We start from the raw sequence: 19,417 nt of genomic DNA, 5'->3' as shown, positions 1-19,417 counted from the left end.
TACTAACTTTCTGCAATCTCTTAAAGCATAGCTTTATTAGGCTCTTTATTTAAAACCTCTTCTTTTTTTAATGTGGGTATTTAATGTTGTAAACTTCCCATTTCTAACTGCTTTTGCTTCATCCCATAATTCTGGCACAGTGATGCCTCCTTATTCATTGTTAATTGGTTCTAGGAATACCAGAAACCAATGAGTAACAAACTGTTTTGGCTAGAAAGATTAGCTATTTAGGAGACAGTGAACACTGGCAAATTCCAGCCAGCCAGTGGAATATCAAACAGCTAGCACTACTAGAACAAAATTTTTACATCAAAATGTACACAGGTATCAATTTAAATTTCAAAGTAGTTGAGTGAGGGGGTATGAATGTATATTGTATTTTATTTTTATTTCCAAAGATATCTTTTCTTTTTTTTTAACTTATTATTCAGGAGCATTTTGTTTAATTCCCACATTTAATATTCCAAATATATTATTAATTTCTAGTTTCATAATATTGTTGTCAAAAAAGATTCTTGATAAGATTTCAATTTTAAATTTGTAAAGACTTGTGCAGTCTAATATATCTATACTGGAGAACAGTTTTTGTGCATGAGAGGAATTTGTCAAAATGCATTGTATAGTGACCTTTGACACTTTTTCAGTTGTGTTAGTCTATTTTGTTTGAAGAATTTAACTACCCCTGCTTTCTTGTCATTTGTTTGCATGGGATATCTTTTTCACTTCACTTTCAGTATATGAAAGTGAGTCTATTATAGCACATAGTTCAGCCTTGCCATTTTTATTCATTTAGCCACACTATTTTGATTAGAATATTTACATTCAAAAATAATTATTGTTACATAAGAACTTAGTACTAATTTATTATAGTTTGGTCATTTCTAGTCCAAAATCTGAAATGTCCTAACATTCAAAACTTCTAAATTTTTTGTTTTTGTGGTATTGGAGGATTAAACCCAGGGGCAATCCAGCACAGAGCTACCTCCCCAGTTCTTGTATTTTCGAGTCAAGGACTCATTATAAATTGCCATATTCCTGCCGTAGTCTGTCAAGAAGCTGGATTATAGTCGTTGAAATTTGAAACCTTTTTGAACTCACAATATGATACTTAAGAAGCTTCAGAATTTGGAACATTTTGGTTTGGATTTTCAGATTAGCAATGCTTTACCAGTAAAGTCTATGCAAACATTCCAAAATAGGAAAAACTTTAAAATCAGAGATTTCTGGCCCCAAGCATGTCAGGTAAGGTACTCTTGATTTATAATTGTTTTCCAGTTCTGTAGATTTTTTTTTCCTCTCCAGCTGCAGTCCTTTGTACTTTTTTCTATATTTGTGCATCTGTTCTACGTTTTTGCTTCATGTTTACCATTAAGGGTTTATAAAATATTTTACAGTTCTAACATGTTATTTTAAGCAAATTATAACATAATTTAGATCACGATCAAAAGTTCTACCTTTTCATTCCCCAACATTTTTTTATGTCATGTCATAACCTACATATTATGTATATTGTGTACCCCTTACCAGATCATTATAGAGTTGTTTTTAATAGTTTTGCATTTTAACCTTTATGGTAGAGATAGAAAGGCTTTAGGGTATCCTGAATTTGAATTAACCTTTGCCCTTAAATTTTTTACCTTCATATATTTTCATGGCTTACAAGGTATATTAAAATTACAATATTTAAATAATTTATTATAAAAGACACATCTTTAATCTTCCTCAAAATTCTTTCCCTTGCTTTGAGCACATTTATCCTTTTGAAGCAATTCTTGGAAGTCTTTTGTAAGTGTCTTTAGTTGTGTTGACATGGCTGTCTTGATATCCCAGATTGATTGAAAATCTTTACCTTTTGTGGTCAGTTTGACATTGAGAAAGTGCCAGAAGTTGCACTCATTTGAATAAAATGAAATGTTTTTAAGAGCTTGCCTTTCCCATGCATGTCACTGAGTAGCAGCATTCACTATATGCCTCATAAAAACACTCACCAAAAAAGGGACTTCCCATACTGCTTCAGAAAGTGGCAAGAACAGTGGGAGTGGTTAAAGTGAGGGAGGAGTATTTTTGAGTAGGATTAATGGCAATGTGTCTTTTACTGTAATAATTTTTTAAATTTATCATTCACCATATTTTTCAGTCTTTGTAATTAGTGTTCTTTGTTTCAATGTGAAAATGTTCTGTTGGCATCTCTCTTAACTTAGTCTAATGGTGTTGAGTTCCTCAGTTTTTGTTTGCCTGAGAATGTCTTTTTCTATGCCATTTTGGTTGGGTAGGTAACTGCCAGATAAACTATTCTATAAGTAGTTCTATACCTTATAGTCTAGGCCAATGATGGCAAATCTTTTAGAGCTTTCAGTGATAACAAACAACCGGTTATAGCATGCATGCCACAGGTTCACCACTACTGATCTAGGTGCATAGTAGACTGTACCATCCAGGCTTATGTAACTGTATTTAATCACTTCAATAAAGTAGGGAAACTGCCTAACAGTGCATTTCTTAAACCTTATCCCTATCATTCAGTATTCATATGCTTGATGCTGTCCTGTGCTTTCTTTGCTCTTTTTGTTCTTCTTTTTGTTTCTCTGTTGACTCTTTCTTACATGTAACCTAGACTGCTATGAAAACACACTATTGAATTCTTTAGTACTGTTAACTGTACTTTTAGTACTGTTACTCTAACTTCAAGAATTAATGCTTGATTCTTGTGTTTTCTATTTATTAATGAAATGTCTTGTTTATATATTGTTTTCCTAATTTCATTGAATTATCTGTGTTTTCTTTCATCTCCATTAACTTGTTTTTTTATTTTATTATGACTTCTTGTTTTATTAATCTTACCATTGCTGGGGATTGAACTCAGGGCCTTGAGCATACTAAGCATGCACTGGACCACTTGGGCTATACAGATGACTATGTTGATATCTTTTCAGACAGTATGAACATTCCCATTTTGTTGGGGTCAGTTGTTGGAACTTTGATTCCTTTATGTGTCATACTTATCTGATTCTGTTCGTTCCTTGTAGCCTTGTATTAGTGTCTGTGTGTTTGAAGAAGTAGGCATTTCTAGTTTTCACAGACTGGTTTTGGAAGGTTAAGGTCTTTTGTTTTGAGGTGCCCACACTGATTGGATTTCTCCAAGATCATTGTCAATTTTATTTGGAGCCAAATCATGTGTCTGCCACTGGGTCTGTGGTGGAGTTTTTCTCTGGTGGCTTTTTCACATAACTTCCAGAGAACATTAATCTTATCTTGTACCTGGGTGGGCTGGACTGTCTCCAAGAACTTGGCTTCCATATGGCTAGGCTGAGTTGCAAGTTCCTGCAGAGCACTGTCCTTTTACCAGATTTGCAGACCTGACTTCTAGAGGACCCTGGAAAGGTTACTGCTAGATCATAAGATGAGACTCTGCTCAGGCAATAATGACTGTCATACATCCCAGCAGCTTCCTGGTTAACCCTGCCTTCAAGCTGACCAGCAAAGGGCTATAGATGCTTTCACCTGCTGTAGGACCTAGGTTGGCTCTCCTGCCTGTGGGAGTTTTGAGATGTCTGCCTCCCTCTGTATCCTGGATTGGCACTCCTGTTCTTTAACTACAACTGAAAGGATTAAGACCAAGATTCAGGGCTGTTTGAGTATTTGCTGTGAGACTGAAGTTGGCAAGCTTTCCCCAGGTACACAGAAGGGTGTGTCTCCTGGCTAGGGTGTGTCTCCTGGCTAGTTTCCCCGTGGAGACTGATGTCAAACTGCAACTGAGTGCGGCTGGAGCCAAGATTGAAAGGTGTTTTAGCATCTGTTGGAGACTGACATTGACAAACAGATCTCCCAACAGTTCTTTTGTGTAGGCAGTGCCAAGAGGGGCAGGAGTTGAGATTTGGTACTCTTTAGTATGCCTGAGGACTCAACTGTGTCTTCTGTAGCCTTGTGGGAGCAGGTTTAAACTCAGACCATAAGGAGATAGGCTGGACCAGAATTAGAGGGTACTTCTAGATTCATAATTAAGACTCCAGGAAGATAGTATTTGGAAATATCAAAGTTCGTTTTTCTTTTTTTGTTTGTTTTTTTTCTCAAAGTACATTTTTTTTAAAAATAAAAGTATATGGCTTGATTGGGTTCATAGCCTCATTTTTTCACTTACATGTTGTTTGATTTTGGTCAAGTTACCTACTTTTCTGTATGTTTTAATCTTAGGGAATATGGTAATTCATATTAGGATTGTTTTAGGTTTAAATTGAGCAAGGCATTTTTAACAAGGTCTGATGCCTAAATTTACACTGTTTATTACTTGACTCTTAAGTATTCCCATAAGAATTCTGTGTTTTAAAAAAATTGTTATTTTAGCCAAAGGCATTTTCAAGAGGAATTTAACCAAAACAATTTTTTTTGATTAGCATTTTTTTCATTCTAGTCATCACTTCATTGCCAATTTTGTTTTGGGCATAATGTAATAATTGGAATATAAAAATGTCCTCAAGTAGGAGACCCTTACAATTAAAGAGCTAATTTTTCTTTGTGTAATTTGATTATGAGTATAAAAAGTATTTGCAAACAGGTATTTAAAAAGAGACATTTAATCTCATCTGTAGATTGTGTATGGTTATTAAGTGGATGAAGAAAGGAAAAGTTTCCTGTAAGGGATGATTGTACTGGTTGAATGGGTAGGAGAAACATTCTTTATAAAGAAAAGGAAGGAAATGAAAATGATTAGTAGGCTTAAGGGAACAGCAAGAATAATTATAAGAATTACATAAACTATGGTATGGATATCAACTCGTTGAACAAATGGAATTGGGTTTTTTAAGTTTGAAAAATTTAAAAATTTTCACATTGGAAAACTTGTATATGTTTTGATTCTAGAAATGTAAATTCTCAGTAAATCTTTTTAAGCCAATCATGTTTATTATTATATCACCCTAAATTCTTTTAAGGGTTTGAATTTGTTGAAATGAGCAATCGTAAATCAAAGAACAGCAACTTACTACATGGAGAATGCATTTCACAGGTTAGTATGTATTTATTTTATTTTTTGGTTTTTTGAGACAGGGTCTCACTATGTAGTTGAGACTGACCTGGAACTCACTGTATAGCCCAGACTGGTCTCAAACTCGCAGCTATCCTCCTGCCTCAGCCTCCTGAGTGCTGGGATTACAGGTGTGTGCCACCAGCATGTATTTATTTTAATGTTAAAGCTTGTTATCATACAAAGGTGATCAGAGATAGTCAAAGTAGTCATCTTTTTTTAACTTGATTATTTCATAGTACTGAGGAACCTGTTTTTAGGGGGATGTATCTGTACTAGAAAGGTATCTGTATAAGATAATAGGAACAGTTATATAGAAGCAAAGTTAGCCAGGCATCCAAAAATAAATACAGAATAACAGATCTGTTCTCAAACTTTCCTTTGTCAGTTGATTTTTTTTTCTATTAATGTTTTACGCTACCTCTTAATTCTATCCTTTGTCTTTGGATAGTAGAGTCCTAATTATTATCCATATCTTCCTAAAAATGATCAGATTTCAATCTTTAGAATATAAGTTTTACGTTTCTTTTGTTAGGTTTATTCCAAGTATTTTGTTCTTTTAAATGATTTTGTATATAGGTAGCATATAGAATTACATTTGTTTTTAATATACTGATACTTTTCCTTACAACCAAGCTGAATTTAATTTTTTAGCTTTAACACTATTTTAAGATTTTCTGTATTCAACATGCCTTATGTGATCTGCAGATAGATATAGTTTTATTTCTTCCCTTTCATTCTGGATACCTTATTTTTCTTGGCCACTTGACCTGGTGTGAACCTTCAAGAAAGTGTTGAATAGAATGGTGGGAGTAGACATTCTTGTCTTATTTCTGATCTGAAGGAGAAAGCATTCAGTGTTGCATCATTATATATGATGTTGACCCTAGGTTTTGTGTAGGTACCTTTTATTAGGTTGAGAAAGTTTTCTGTATTCTCAGTTTGCTTAATGTATTAAGCATTTAATATTAAGTACATCCTGTATTTCAAGTTCTGTCTATATTTCTCCCCCTTAAGTTTATGATCCACTAAGGAATGGGTCTTAAGAAGATAATTCTACCCTGAATTTTCAGTTACCTGGTTTGTCTTCTACATTTATTTTTTAAAAATCAAAACTCAAGTTATTGATAGCCTTTTATAAGACCTTATTGTTTTTCTTAAGAAAAATGACTCCATGTCAAAATTTTAACTGAGGTACAGTTTACATATCTTTTTATATAAAGTATGTAGTTCTTAAGTGTAAATTAATATCTATATACCCAATTAACCTACATCCAGCTTTGTTGCCTCACTAATACATTTTAATGAGCTGTTTTTCTGTTTGTTTTGTTTTGTTTATTCAGTACCAGGGATTAAACTCAGGACCTTGCACTTACAAGGCAGGCACGGTGCCCCCAGCTAAATCCCCGTCCCCAGTTGTTTTTCTTTTAAAGGAAAGGATTACACTTGTCTTTGGATTTGTAGTGATCTTACCTAAATAGAGGAGTATTTTTATGAATCATAAAGTCCATATTATATGTCCATTTGAGTATTTTATAGGTATATCAGCTACTACCTATATAATCCCTATATTGTCTTTCAAGTAACTGCTTTAATCTTTAAAACAGGCCTGCTTTTCATCTCTGAAAAACTATATTAATAGCAAATCCAGAAAAGGAGTGAATTCAATGGTCTGGTTTTTAAAAGACTATCATTAGATTATCTGACTTTTTTTTTTTTTTTTTTGTAACGGGGATCAAACTCAGGTCCTTGTGCTTGCGAGGCAAGCAGCGCCACCACTGAGCTAATAACTAAATCTAAGGCTGTCATTTATAAGAAACTCAAAATATAACTGTTTATAAGAAAAGTTTTCTTAATTCATTCCAGCAATTCCTTCCTTCCTTTCATCCTTCTTTCATTCATTCTGAGCCACTTGGGGAACTCAGGATGTTAGTCATGCTAGGCAAGTGATGTACCACTAAGCTACACCCCTTGCCTAATGCACTAGGTAAATGTAGTTTCTCTCACATAATTGATTATTTGCTTATATGCTGAATTCATGCTCTATTCGTGTTTCTTCAATCTGTCATTTCTTTACATCTTTTTATATCTTTTTAGGCATAAATCATAACCTTTTAGTGTTGCCATGCTCTGGATCTAATAGATCCTCAAAACTACTTCAACTTTTAATTTCTCTTTCCTCAGAATCCTTACTCTTATGACAGGTATAGATTGATAGTGATTGAGTTAAGCCGGTTCAATTGTCTCTAGAGATTGAATGTGCATGACTATTCATGCACCAGTAATGGTGCATGACCATTATTAGATTATATTGCATTGTATAAACTTTCCTCCTTTCATTATTGCTTGAGTAATACATTATGCGAAGTGAAGTGTTCATTCATTCATTCATTCATTCACATACATTGAAATAGTCCCCAAGTTGTTCCTGTATTTAATATAAGTAAATCTCTCCCATTTTTGAACTTTCACAACTGAATTCTTATCATTCATATGGGACTTGGTAGGTAAAAAGAATTATTAATTTTATAACTCATAAAAATGATGCTAAACTTTTGAGATCAAATACTTAGAATTGAATTAATTAAAACCTAAATCTGACTTCTCTAAATGTACTTTCTCATTCAGTTTTGATTGTACATGTAATATTTTTTACTTATATTTATTCGTGTTATTTTCATTAGGTACAAAGAACTTTACGGGAAAGATTTTGTCATCAGACTCCACATAGTAACCTATTTGGAGTACAAGTACAATACAAGTAAGTCTAGTTAGCCCCTTGTTGGTTTTGAACCTACTTACTAGGTGCCCTCTAGGTTTTGTAAAAAATCCACACAATTGCTTAGTCACTTTCCCATTGCTGGGACAGTATACATAGCATCCACAACTTAAAAGAAGAGAGCTTTGTTTGATTTACAGCTTCCAGTGGGTTCATTCTAAAGATAGCATGCTTCAAGGCAGAGAAGGTGTGATGGAAGGGCATGGTTGAGGAAACCTGTTCATCCAATGGCAGCCAGACAGAGAGAAGAGAGGTGCCAGAAAAGAAAATACACTTTCCAACCCAGTATGCCCCTTCCAACCCGGCCTCTCCTCTGAATGTGGGAATGTGAGGGAATACTTTAGATCTAAACCATAACACACAATTTGATTTTAAATATAAAGCATACTTTCATAGAAGTTTAAAGGTTTACTTTGTATATAGAAATATTGAATATCAGGAAGCATAAAAAGGTACAGATATTTTTATAACGATAAAGTCCTTTACCTTGGTTCTTTTATCTTGCATTGTGGAGATAATTCTGGCCTTCTTGTTCTTAATACTTGGCAGCCAGTTCTGGAGTTAAAGACCAGAGTGTTAATTAAAAAGGAACGTTTACACACAAGGGTCCTAAGAATTGCTACTGTTGTCTTTGAACCCTACCATCATAAAACCTGATATGCTCTAAATTTACTAGGTTTCCTCATCCAGTTTCCAAAGAATTATTATTGGCATACTGTCTTTTATCTTGTGTTCATCTATATAATATAATTTAGAGCCTAAGTCAAGATCCTAGAGGGAAAGAAGAGGAATTTGTATTGCATGTGCAAGTTCAGCTTTCAAAAAGTACCACTTAGCAAATTATTCTAGCTTTGATTTTGAAATGTTGGCCTATTTATATTATTTTAGACATTTAATTGAACTGCTAAAAAGAACTGCTCTCCATGGAGAAAGTAACTCTGTACTCATTGTTGGACCCCGGGGATCAGGGAAGACCACGGTAAAAACCATTCATTTCAGATAACATGAAAAATGCTTTTCATTTCATTATTTTGTAACATTTTGTTTTTTAATTACAGAGGTAATGCAAAAGTATTATAAAGTTAGGATGACATATTTGAGTTTAACATACCTTTGTTTTTTTCACCTTTCTTCCTCATGACAGATTTTTTAAATGTTTTTTCTGTTATACTTCTTTGTCTCAAAGTACTAGAGTGAAGAAAGAAACTATTAACATTTATTGAGCATTTACTTGTGCCCTTTTTACAAATGTTCTTTTATTTATTCTTCAATCCTGCAAAGGTAAGGTTTTTTCCCTTTTTAATAGATTAGCAAACCACACATTCCTTCCCCTCTGGATTTCCTTTTTGTTGTTGTTGTTGTTGTTGTTGTTGTTTCCTTTTACTTAAATTTTTTATTTAACTTTGCATTTACTTAACGTTTTTATTTAACTTAAACAGTTTTTTCATGTCTTTAGTAATTTTCTTTTCCTTTTTATCATATTTGCTTCGTTACCTCAAAAAGATGTTCTTCCTTTTTTCCTTCCTTCATTTCTTTCCTTCATTCTTTCTTTTCATATTCTTTATTCAATATAGGAGATAAATTATGGGTGCTAACTTTTGATAATTAACTTTAAGTAGTGAAGCTGTGTAAATCTTTTTTAATGTTTTCTATGTGAAAATTAATTTTTTATCAATTTTTGTTTCTGACCAAATAGATACTTTAAAATGTAGCTACAAGTAAAATTACTGTGGGTGGGAGGGGAGGGAGAATGTGTGTGTGTGTGTGTGTGTGTGTAAGAGACAGGCATGGGGGAGAACATGAGAGAGAGAGTATGTGTGGGGATTGGAGATTGAACAAACCTCTTGGTGCTTTTCCATTCAGCCACATTCTTAACCATTTTTTACTTTTTATTTTAAGAGAGGATCTTCCCAAGTTGTCCGGGCTGGCCTCAAATTTGTGATCCTCCTAACCTTATCCTTTTGTTGGGCACATTTTTTTCTTTTTATTATTACATATTTGTTGTTCATAATGTTTACATTCCTTGTGTGGAGTTGTTACATGTGCATAACACATCTTAATTCTTTTTTTAGCCTCTTTCTCCTCCCTTTTTCTTCCTGTTGTTTTTAAGGAATTTGTGAGGAAGTTAGGGTTTTACTTTTAACATCCATTTCTGTTATGGTTTAAAGTATATAAATTTAGAGTTTAGATTTAACATGATTTTTATAATAAATTTTCAATAATTTTTAGCTTGGTTCTAACTTTTTTCAATCTTCATGCTCAGTTTCTGTATTAATATTTCTTATTCTTGAGTTTTTACTATTGTTTTCCTTAGCATTTGACTTCATTGTCAGCTTGGGTAGTTTTTACAGGAGAACTGTGTGACTAACATCCTTTTGAGCTACTACATGTTTTGTATAACTTACAGCATGGCTAAAAATTGAATTCTTGGATCACATTTTTCCTGTTTGGAATTACATTCACTCATTTTGTGGCACTGGAAATTGGACCCAGGACCTTTGCACTGAACTACATTCCCATCCCCTTTTTAATGTTTTTGAGATAGTCTCAATAAGTCACTAATTTACTAAGGTTGAGCTCAGACTTGTGATCCTTCTTGCCTCAGCCTCTCAGCATGGTGGGATTATAGACATGCACTCTCAGGCCTGTCTGATTTTACTTTCATTTTGTGGGGAAATACGAAGGATAGGCTTTTCTTTTTTGCCTTTATAAGTTATTAGTCTGCATAGGAATGGCTGCACAATCATAAAAGTACCAAATTTCAGTAGGTTAGTGTAACAAAAAATTTTTGTTGCTCTTGCTCTGTGCTTGTTAAAAATCAACAAGGGGAAGCAGCCCTTTGGAATCACTTGAGAAATTTTAGAGGTTATCTCATCCTATTCTTCTGCAGGTACCCCACAGGGAATGGAGGGGAGGGGGTGAGGCATAGACATGCTCTTAAAACTTTCCATCTAGCAGTGATCAGAGTACATCTCCTCAGAGTTCCCTGGATAGAGTGAATGGCATAGTCAATCTTGACTTCAACAGAGCCAGGAATTGCATTCCTAAGTACCTAGAATGGAGGTGAATCAAAAGTATTAGGTGAATGTCACAGGTAGCTAATTTGTTTTCTGTTTACGTGTAACATTTTTTTTCCTCTATCTGGACAGTAGAATTTTTTTATCTTAGAAATATAAAAAATTCAAGGTCTCTTTAAGTATTGGTCATAAAGACTGATGTTATATGAACTTTCTTAGTGTGAATTTGTATCTTCTATAAAGGTTCTCTCTTTTTTACTGTTTTCATTATTTTATCTTTGAGGGAAGTATATAAATGTTTAAAGAACATTTTTATATGAATAATTCTTCAAGAAATTCCATTGTGATACTCTTAAATGAAATCTAAGACATCAATACAATATAGAGATATCATTCCATGATTAGCTGTGCATCTTGAAACAAAATATTACAAGAGAAGTTGACTCTCAGTTTGTAAATAATGAACTTCATTTTCATTACTTCGTTCAAATTCAAAACTTTACTTTTAAAGATTATCCCTAAAGATCTGGAGAAAATTCAGAAAAAAATGTTCAAGTACATACAAATGAGTAAATCTCATTGTATTACTACACTGCCTAAGACAAATCTATTTTTAATGGAATAATTGAGCAGGTAGTATGTAGTCGTCCCTCCAATAGGTATAGTTGATCATTAACATCTTGCCTCAGTGTGGTAACTTTCTTACAGTGAAGCAGTATCAATACATTATTATTAACTGAAGCCCATACTTTAAGGTTCACTCTTTTTGTGTTACACAGTTTTATGGATTTGATAATGTTATTTATACACCATTAAAGTGTCATACAAAATAATTTTGCTCCCCTAAAAATCTTCTGTGCTTCACTTACTCATTCCTCCTGAAGCTCTGGCAACCACTGAAATTTGTGTAGTCTCCATGGTTTTGCCTTTTCCAAAGTTTCATATGCCTATATTTCAATTTGGCAGTTTTCTTTTTTATATATTTTAAGAGTTCTATGTTTATGATTTTCAGTTGTGTTTTTAAAATATTTTCTCCACTCTAGCTTATTTTTCCATTCTATTAAAAGTGTCTTTGAAGGAAAAGACATTTTTAATTTTAACAAAAATCCAATTTGTTAATTTTTCTTTCATGGATCATGGTTTTGGTGCTGTATATAGTCTCATCACCAAACCTCAGGTCAGCTAGCTTTTTTTTTTTTTTTTCTTTCTTGTATTGTAAAAGTTTTAAGTATTTCATTTTATCTTTAAGTGTATAATTCTTTTTCAGTTAATTTTCTGAAAAGCTAGTTTCCTTTTTTTTTTGCATTTGTTCATTTGGAGGAAAAATCTTTTTTCCCTTGAATTGTTTTTGCTTGTTTGTAAAAAAATCATTTGACTTTGTGTGTTTGACCATTTCTGAGCTCTCCCTTGATTTATTTGATCTGTTTGGGTGATTGTTATCTATATCACATTGTCTTAGTTATTGTAACTTTAGAGTAGTAACTCACGAAGCATTTTACCTTTCCATGTTAACTTTAGAATCAGTTTGTCAGTATCCACAAAATACTTGGGAGTCTTCCTACTGAATTGCCAAAATTTGCATTGAATCTGAAGAAATGACATTAATGAACATTAAATATTTATTTTTTATTAGAGTTTTATAATATTCATTATATAAATCTTATATATGTTTTGTTAGTATTTTTTAACCAAAATATTTTTAATGCTAATATGAATCATGTAGTGTTTTAAATTTCATGCTCCAATGACATTTGAAATCTTGCTAGTATATTGGCCAAAAATTGGCTTTTGGGTATTACTAGCTTCTGTCTTGCAACTTTGCTGTATGTAATTGTTTGCCCACAATACATGAGGTTGTTTTGGCCATTCTTTGAGATTTTCAACTTAAGACAATTATATTTTCCTTTAAAAAAAAGACAGGTCTTAATTCTTCCTTTCCTATCTTAATACATTTTATTTCCTTTTCTTGTTTTGTTGCATTATTCATTGCCCATGTCTGATATGATCAGATAATGATACTTTACATATTCTCTTAGTAGGAATTGAGGTCTATCTTAATTAATAAATAATACCCTTTTACTTTTTAATACTTTCTTGGCCTTTTTTGAATTAAATTATCTAAGTATTGAACATTTTTTTCCTCATTTCTGTCTATCTTTTTAAAAATAGTTTTGCTTCCTATGCCTCAGTATTCTGTCACATAAGTATGATTTGCTTTACTGTCAGTCCTGTTGTTTGCTCCTAATTTGATACTGTATTTTAGTTTTCTGAAAATCTTTTTCTTTGTCTGTCTCTTTTCATGCATTAATTAGTTGTTTTAAGACTGGCTTAAATAACCCACAATATTTCTTTCATAAAATACATACTTTTAATAATATTTAATCTTTTTATTTAGTTTTTTATTCTCTTTCATGTTATAGTGTCTTTTTGTATCTCCCTATGTGGATTTAATTCTGTGTGCTCAAGTTGAAAGGAGATAGCTGAAAGTATAGTATTTATCAGTTAATAAAATGGATATATTGTTCTTGGTTATGATGACATTTATCTAATTGTTACTTATTAAACTGAAACTATGTTTTGGTGCCATTGAGTCATTTATCTATTTAACTAAAATCTGAAGGAGTCACCTACCTATTCTACTTTTGTAACTTACTCATGCTCCTGCTGTAGTCTTGAGTATTGAGAGATTGAAGAAATGAGGTGCGCTGACTTGTGGCACTTCTGTAATTTGTGTAATGAGTAGTATTCTGTGATATGAAAGGAGTTGAACAAATTTTTAAATACAGCTTATTCTTAGACATCTCAGTAGCACTGTATGTAAAATCAAATTAAAAATAAGATACAGTATATTTTATCTTTTTTTTTTTTGGTACCAGGGATCGTACTCAGGTCCTTGCACTTGCAAGGCAGGCCACCGAACCACTGAGCTAAATCCCCAGCCCCAAGTTTCTTTCTTTTTTTTTTTTTTTAAGATACAGTATATTTTAAAGGCTATGTTTTTCCAGAGTTCTTGAAATACAAATATGCAATAACTAAAATTCATCAAAAAGAGTAACAGATAGTGTGGTTTAGATGGCAAACATTTAAAAACATAGATGTGGTTCTAATTGACAGGTTGAGTCCTAGAAAATATGCATCTACATATGTCAGAAGCAGTTCTGCATAATTTTGGGGAAAATTATTTCACAATTAAATTATGATTAGGCCTCGTTTTCCTGCCTGCTGGCTGGCTATGGCATGTCCAGACATAACTCCATTTTTGCCTCTGGTCACAGCTACAACCTCAGTGGTCCAGTGATGCTGTGATACTCCAGGGCAGGATTATATCAACTGAAGACATCCTGAGGAGGGACAAATTCCTACTCAACATAAATTCCTCTTTGAACCAGGATCTTCATCTGCATATGTTGCTCTTTATTATTCTAGAATTAGGATTATCTCTCCACTGCCCTCTGAGTCATCTGTTAACTCCAGATGTACCAAATAAAGATGTGGCAAGCTGGGGTCTTTCCTCTTTGCTGCCTAGAGCAGCATTGTTCAGGCCCAAAATTCAGCTTCTTTGAGTCTCATTTCCTTTCTTTATTAATTAATTCGCTTTGTGCTATTGTGGCTCACAGCAGACCAGGACTCACTACATGTAGGAGTCGTTTTTCCCTGTCCCTTACATACATAGAATTTACTATAGATGAACTTACAAGATGGTTAAATAGGATATTTCTTCTAGTGGTATATTGATAGATCTTGTATTTATTATAGTATTTGAAAATAGTAATCATTGATGAGCATAAAAGTTCTTGGATATTGGCAGGTCCAAGAGAATTAATCCTGGTATATTGTTATAACATTAATAATGTTAAATATTTTTGTTACTGTATAATGTGAAGTATTTGAAATGACATAGTGTATCCATTATACAATGGACTTAAAATATGCAGTTCATTACCTAGTTAACTACAGAATAAATTTTAGAAATATCCACGTTGGAACTAAAATTATTATTTGAAGATACATTTTCTAATATGTTTAGTTTATCATTTCTGACCATACACAAAATGCATTGTAACAGTGTTCTGCAAATAATAAGTTGGAATTTAAAGTTTAATCGAAAGAATCCTAGGGCATGTGTAAAATGAAATGTTATTAACACATGTATTACATTTTGTAAAGGATTTAAAATGTTTTTCAATAGCTCATCCAAATGTAAAATTATTTATGAATTTAAAAAATCAAGAGTCAAGGTAAATACTATATAAGTAAAATATAAAGGATGAGAGGAAGAACACAGTGGATTACTAAGAAAACCATGCTGAAAAGAATATTTTGCAGGGTTTATATCAAGTAGGGGGGATGTACACTTGTAATGGGGTCTAACCTGATCCAAAAAAAGAACTATGTTGCCACATTGTTTCAGGGTCCCGTAGTATGACAGTTGATAACTTGAGATTTTTTTCCCATTTTAAGAGGTCTTAGACTACCTATGATCTAACGTAGAATTCTTTGTGCTTTAGGAACCGTGCAGAAATAACAGGAATAGTTGACATGTTTCATATCCTGTTTTGAAAACTATAACAGGAATAGTTGACATGTTTCATATCCTGTTTTGAAAACTAACTGTTTAAAATGAGGTTGAGTGGCCCTAGATTTAGCTCAGTGGTTCTGCCTCCTGCCTCTCAAGCACAAGGACCCGAGTTCGATCCCTGGTATCAAAAAAAGAAAAAAAGAAATGAGGTTGAATTTTGCTTTCTTTTGCACAAAGTTGATATAGTCACAGATAGCAAATAGCATATTAAAGTAAAAATAGTATTCTGCTTTTAAAAAATAGCTCAGCTGAACATGGTGTTGCCTGCCTGTAATCCCTGCACTCGGGAGGCTGAGGCAGGAGGGTCGTCGAGAGTTTGAAGCCAGCCTGAACTACAAAAGGAGACCCTGCCTCAACAACAACAACAACAAAAAATTGCTTCCAGTTGTCTCATTGCCACTGTTAAATAATTCTTTTTGTCCTCACTAAATTTTGATATCATCTACACTGATACATTTGTATATTCAGGCTCTTTCCAGACCATTTATTTTGTGAGAGTACCCTTTTCTTCTGATGTTAGAAGGAATAATTCTTAAGCATTTGTCTTTCAAAAGTTTTTTTCTAATTCTGTTCATTTTCAAATTTTAACAAAATGTGTACCATGATGATAATAGATGCATGTGTTGTAATATCAGAATGACAGGATGCTTCCTCAGAAACATTATTAATGCGGTGGCATAGATAATAAAAATGCGAAGCTTTATAATATAATTGAACAACTAAGGTGACAACAGTTTCTGAGTAGAGCTATATATTTTAGTATTAATTGTTAGTAGTGATTTAGTAGTATTTTTTTCATTGCATCCTCTTAAGTTTCTTTAATAATGGCTTTATGTACTTAACAACTAATAGGATATCTCCTTTTTCAGTTTAACTTTTTGATATTTCTTTTGTCATTTTCATGATAATGTACAAAGTAATTCTGTATTGCCTAGGAATTGCTCTATTGAGGGGTAAACTTGACTACCATTTATCATTCTTCTGATTTATAATTTTTCAGTAGCTTTAACTAATTTTAATGAAATTTAGAGTATATGTTAGATAAAATGTACTAAGACATGAAGTTCTTCAGGAACTGTAGTTGAGGGTAACATATTTGGGTTAATGATTGGCAGTGTATGGTTATTTGTGTCTCTAGTATCTTTAAGAATAGTCAGCCATGAGATGTTCTAGTTAAATCTTTTATCTGTAAACTATTTGAAAATTTATTTTGCAAGTTTTATATTCTGATTTTACAACTCATAGTTTTATAAAGAATAGGGATTTTTCATCTTGCCCTATATTTAAATTCTATAAACTTTGTATTTATTTAGTTAATAAATCATTCTTTAAAAGAACTCATGGAAATAGAAGAAGTGAGTGAAAATGTTTTACAAGTTTATCTAAATGGTAAGTATGTCATAAATTGGCCATCGGAAATGCTCTGAAGTACATACGGTTTTTATATTATGAAAGTAAACTCATTTGAATGTTTTAAATCTATATAAATCATTACATTATTAAAACTAGATCTGTGTTTTAACAAGCTGTAATTTATCACACTTTACATGATATTTTTAGGAAATTTAAAAAATAATGGAAATATTTAAGTACTCTACTGTTTGCCTTTTTCTAAGTAATACTGTCCCCAAAGAAGTCTGTTTTTTGACTCTATCAGATGTCCTTATTGCTGGTTTTTTAAAAGGAAGTGATGTGAACTATGATTTTGATTGTTTTGTTTTAATTATATTTAAAAAGTATTAGAAAATAAACTTGACTGGAAGATAATTGTATCAAATACATATTTAAATACTTTCAAATGGGCTATATTTCAGGTTTACTACAGATCAATGATAAAATTGCTCTGAAGGAAATCACAAGGCAGTTACATCTGGAAAATGTAGTGGGAGATAAAGTTTTTGTAAGTATCATTTCAGTTTATTTTAGTCAATAAGCTTCAAAGTCAAGTCTGTTTAGAGATAATTTCATTTCTTGAAGTTTAGAGGAAGGTATCAGACATTTAAAATTGGAATAAGAGTCCTGTCATAAAAATATGTAATGTATTATGATACATTTAGATATTTAACTTAATATTTGGATTTTGTAGTAGCTTAATACTAATTATAAAATAATCCAGGTTTATATATGTATTCAGAGTTTGTTCCTTTATAAAATACATTAACATTTCTTTATTAAATGATAGAATATTTCTAGTATTCTGAAACTTGTGTAGCATGGGCATAATAGAAAAATGTGCTGAATTTGAGGTTATTATAAATTAGTGGGGTTGCCTTTGCCAATAGACTGACTCCCTATTGATCTTCAGCTAACTGTGTCTTAGAATTTCAGATTCTTAATGTATTAAGTGGGTGTTAATTTGTTTATCCATACTTCAGACAATCATTCTACAGAAAAAATGAACAGTACTTTTTATTTAGATTAAAACAAATATTTTCCCAGATGGTAAGGTTCAGTACCAACTTCAGTGATCTCTTGCTATTATGTTTTCAGAAATTTATCCATAGCTCACTATCAGGCAGCTTTCAGTTTCAGCACAGTGAACATCAATAAGTAACTTAATGCAATTTGAAATGTTTTGAAACTTTCATTCAACTTTTAAACTGTCACCTACTATATAAGGCTTCAGAAAATGGGATTAATTTGTGTCCTTATTTTCTTTTTTTTTTCTGTACCTGGGATTGAACTCGGGTCTTTGCACTTGCAAGGCAGGCCCCCGAACCGCTGAGCTAAATCCCCGGCCCTGGTGTCCTTATTTTCAATGAAAAATTACCTATCTTACTGCTTGTGCAGTTGGATGAGATATACAAAGTTTGTTTTCTGGTCACTGGTGACTTAAATTGTGCTGTCTTTCTAATCTCCAAAGTATGCCCTCTTGCTGCAATGATAGAACCATAGTTGTAGGAGCCTCAAAGCATTTCAGAATTGTCTTTTATTAATTATTTTTAAAATATTCAGCCAACCAGATGTTAACCTTGTGTACTCGGCAAGACTTTAAAGGCAAGTTCAAAATTTCACTTCTTTAATATTCCTACTCTAACCTAGGATGTGGTGATCTACTCTTGGCACAATTGTATAACAAAGCAGAGTTGTGTATTATTCTGTCCTAGTCATCACTGTTATTATCATCTCATACAGTCAGCCCTTTACATACGTAATCAACTACATTAGTCAGGTTTTTTGGGGGATAAAATATGTGACATATTTTAGTATATGTGCTGCTGAAGCGAGCACAATGATAGGCATATTTTAAAGAAAGAGATGTGTATTTTGGCTCTGGTTCCAGAGGTTTTAATCCATAGTTACTTAGCTGCAAAGCAGAAACATCATGGTAGAAATGCATGGCGGAGGTAAGCTGCTGACCTCATGGCAGTCATGAAACAAAAAAAGAAAGATGAGAAAAGAGAGGAAGAGGCTAGAAGCATGGCATACTCTTTAAAGACATATTCCCAGTGGCCTGCTTCCTCCATCCAGGGCCCAACTCCTAACAGCACATTGAGTTTTACACACACACACACACACACGCACACACACCAATAAACATAGCCAGATATTTCATGTGATAAAAAAATCAGTATGCTCGAGAACAAACAGAATCATGCTATCAAATATTTCAGGCAAGTTTCCCTTGCCTTTTCCTTTCGGTTCTCCGTTTAAGTTCATAGTAATCTTTGGTAGTATGAATTAAATTAAGATTTACAGAGCCCAGTATGTTAAAGATAAAAAGTAGAACGCATTTCTAAGTCTCTCAACTATTTTTGAAATCTATCAGCTCTCTAAAAGTTAAACAGTTCTACAGATTTTTTCTGTAAAGTATAAAACTTCATATATAGTATCACCATTTTCAGTGCCGTCTCTGCTTTCATATTTAAGTTTTACTAGAGACATTTAGCTGAGAGTCTGGCCCGCGACTCTCATTTACTAGAAAAAAAGACCAGTAATTTTTGTACAAGCACTAAGGATCAGCCATCTTTTATTCTTTTTTTTTTTTTTTTTTTTTTTTATATACAGGATTTTTTTTTTTT

At 32.7% G+C, this 19,417-nt stretch overlaps 1 protein-coding gene across 3 annotated transcripts in view; it reads left to right on the top strand.

The window, feature by feature from the left end:
* The window catches only part of Orc4 (origin recognition complex subunit 4), a 74,346-nt gene that overhangs the window by 32,008 nt on the left and 22,921 nt on the right, over window positions 1-19,417 (top strand). For 2 of the 3 annotated variants that reach the window (XM_010620969.3, XM_010620967.3), the window contains exons 2-6: window positions 4,929-5,002; window positions 7,705-7,781; window positions 8,688-8,778; window positions 16,709-16,784; window positions 17,210-17,295. In XM_010620969.3, coding sequence (XP_010619271.1) covers window positions 4,946-5,002; window positions 7,705-7,781; window positions 8,688-8,778; window positions 16,709-16,784; window positions 17,210-17,295 — 387 coding nt within the window. In that variant the 5' untranslated portion in view covers window positions 4,929-4,945. The remainder of the gene's footprint in view (window positions 1-4,928; window positions 5,003-7,704; window positions 7,782-8,687; window positions 8,779-16,708; window positions 16,785-17,209; window positions 17,296-19,417) is intronic. The other variant, XM_010620970.3, reaches the window with a different exon arrangement.

Source organism: Fukomys damarensis, unplaced genomic scaffold (assembly GCF_012274545.1).
Source record: "Fukomys damarensis isolate Sample0158 unplaced genomic scaffold, DMR_v1.0_HiC HiC_scaffold_29, whole genome shotgun sequence".
Lineage (NCBI taxonomy): Eukaryota > Metazoa > Chordata > Mammalia > Rodentia > Bathyergidae > Fukomys > Fukomys damarensis.
The sequence above is the reverse complement of the archived record's forward strand: the minus strand, read 5'-3'. Positions and strand labels throughout refer to the sequence as shown.